General features: G+C 56.8%; 1 protein-coding gene across 1 annotated transcript in view; it reads left to right on the top strand.

Annotated features, from left to right (window-relative positions):
* Nucleotides 1-619, top strand: part of LOC308175705 (A-type voltage-gated potassium channel KCND1-like) — a gene marked incomplete at both ends in the record, with an annotated part of 1,119 nt that extends 500 nt beyond the window's left edge. The window contains one exon of the mRNA XM_080551326.1: nucleotides 1-619. This exon is cut by the window's left edge and continues 500 nt beyond it. Within this exon, the coding sequence (XP_080407452.1) occupies nucleotides 1-619 (619 nt within the window).
* Nucleotides 620-1,131: the final 512 nt, after the last annotated feature.

Raw genomic sequence — 1,131 nt, 5'->3', positions numbered from 1 at the left:
CAGAGAGAGGCTGTGGCGGGCCTTCGAGAACCCCCACACCTCCACCATGGCGCTGGTCTTCTACTACGTCACTGGCTTCTTCATCGCCGTCTCCGTCATCGCCAACGTGGTGGAGACGGTCCCTTGCCGGCCGCTGAAAGGCAGCGTTAAGGACCTGCCGTGCGGCGAGAAGTACTCGCTGGCCTTCTTCTGCATGGACACGGCCTGCGTGCTCATCTTCACCTTCGAGTATCTGATGCGCCTGTTCGCCGCGCCGAGCCGCTGCAAGTTCATGAGGTCGGTGATGAGCGTGATCGACGTGGTGGCCATCATGCCGTACTACATCGGGCTGGTGATGCCGGAGAACGAGGACGTGAGCGGCGCCTTTGTGACACTCCGGGTGTTCCGGGTCTTCCGGATCTTCAAGTTTTCCCGCCACTCGGCCGGCCTGCGGATCCTGGGCTACACGCTGAAAAGCTGCGCCTCGGAGCTGGGCTTCCTGCTCTTCTCCCTCACCATGGCCATCATCATCTTCGCCACCATCATGTTCTACGCCGAGAAGGGCACCAAGGGGTCCAGCTTCACCAGCATACCCGCCTCCTTCTGGTACACCATCGTTACCATGACCACGCTCGGGTAAGGTCGTCCACGGGCGGTTTGTGTGCCGTGGTTTTGTTGTTGGTTGTTGATCGGTTGGTTGCTGCTTATTCGCATTATTATATTGTTGTCTCGCAGAGTGTCGATGTTGTTTACGGTTTTTACGGATGTGGGAGAATCTTAATCTTTCTCTCAGCCGCCGCCCACACGGTGTGGAGCAGGGCCCTCTGTGGATGTGTGACTCTTGTTGTTGCCCTGGATGCTGAACTGCAGGACTGAAGCAGAGCTCAGGGGAAGCTAGTTGAATGCTATCTTAGTCGATTGAATGAGTCATTTCCATAAGCTTCAATCCCCCGGTTCCTCACCTACGCTGCTCTCAGGGTCCCTCGTAAACGCTCTCGCTGCAGGTGACTGGGACAGGGACAGCCAGGGGTAAGGGTGGTGGTCTGGTCTAGTGGATAGAGAGCTGGACTGGTGATCGGAAGGTTGTGAGTTCAAATCCCACCTGAAACATGACCGCTAGTGTGTCCTTGAGTAAGGGGAATGTTGTTGTGT

This window comes from Nansenia antarctica (genome assembly GCF_963989245.1).
Source record: "Nansenia antarctica genome assembly, contig: SCAFFOLD_563, whole genome shotgun sequence".
Taxonomy (NCBI): Eukaryota; Metazoa; Chordata; class Actinopteri; order Argentiniformes; family Microstomatidae; genus Nansenia; species Nansenia antarctica.
The sequence above is the reverse complement of the archived record's forward strand: the minus strand, read 5'-3'. Positions and strand labels throughout refer to the sequence as shown.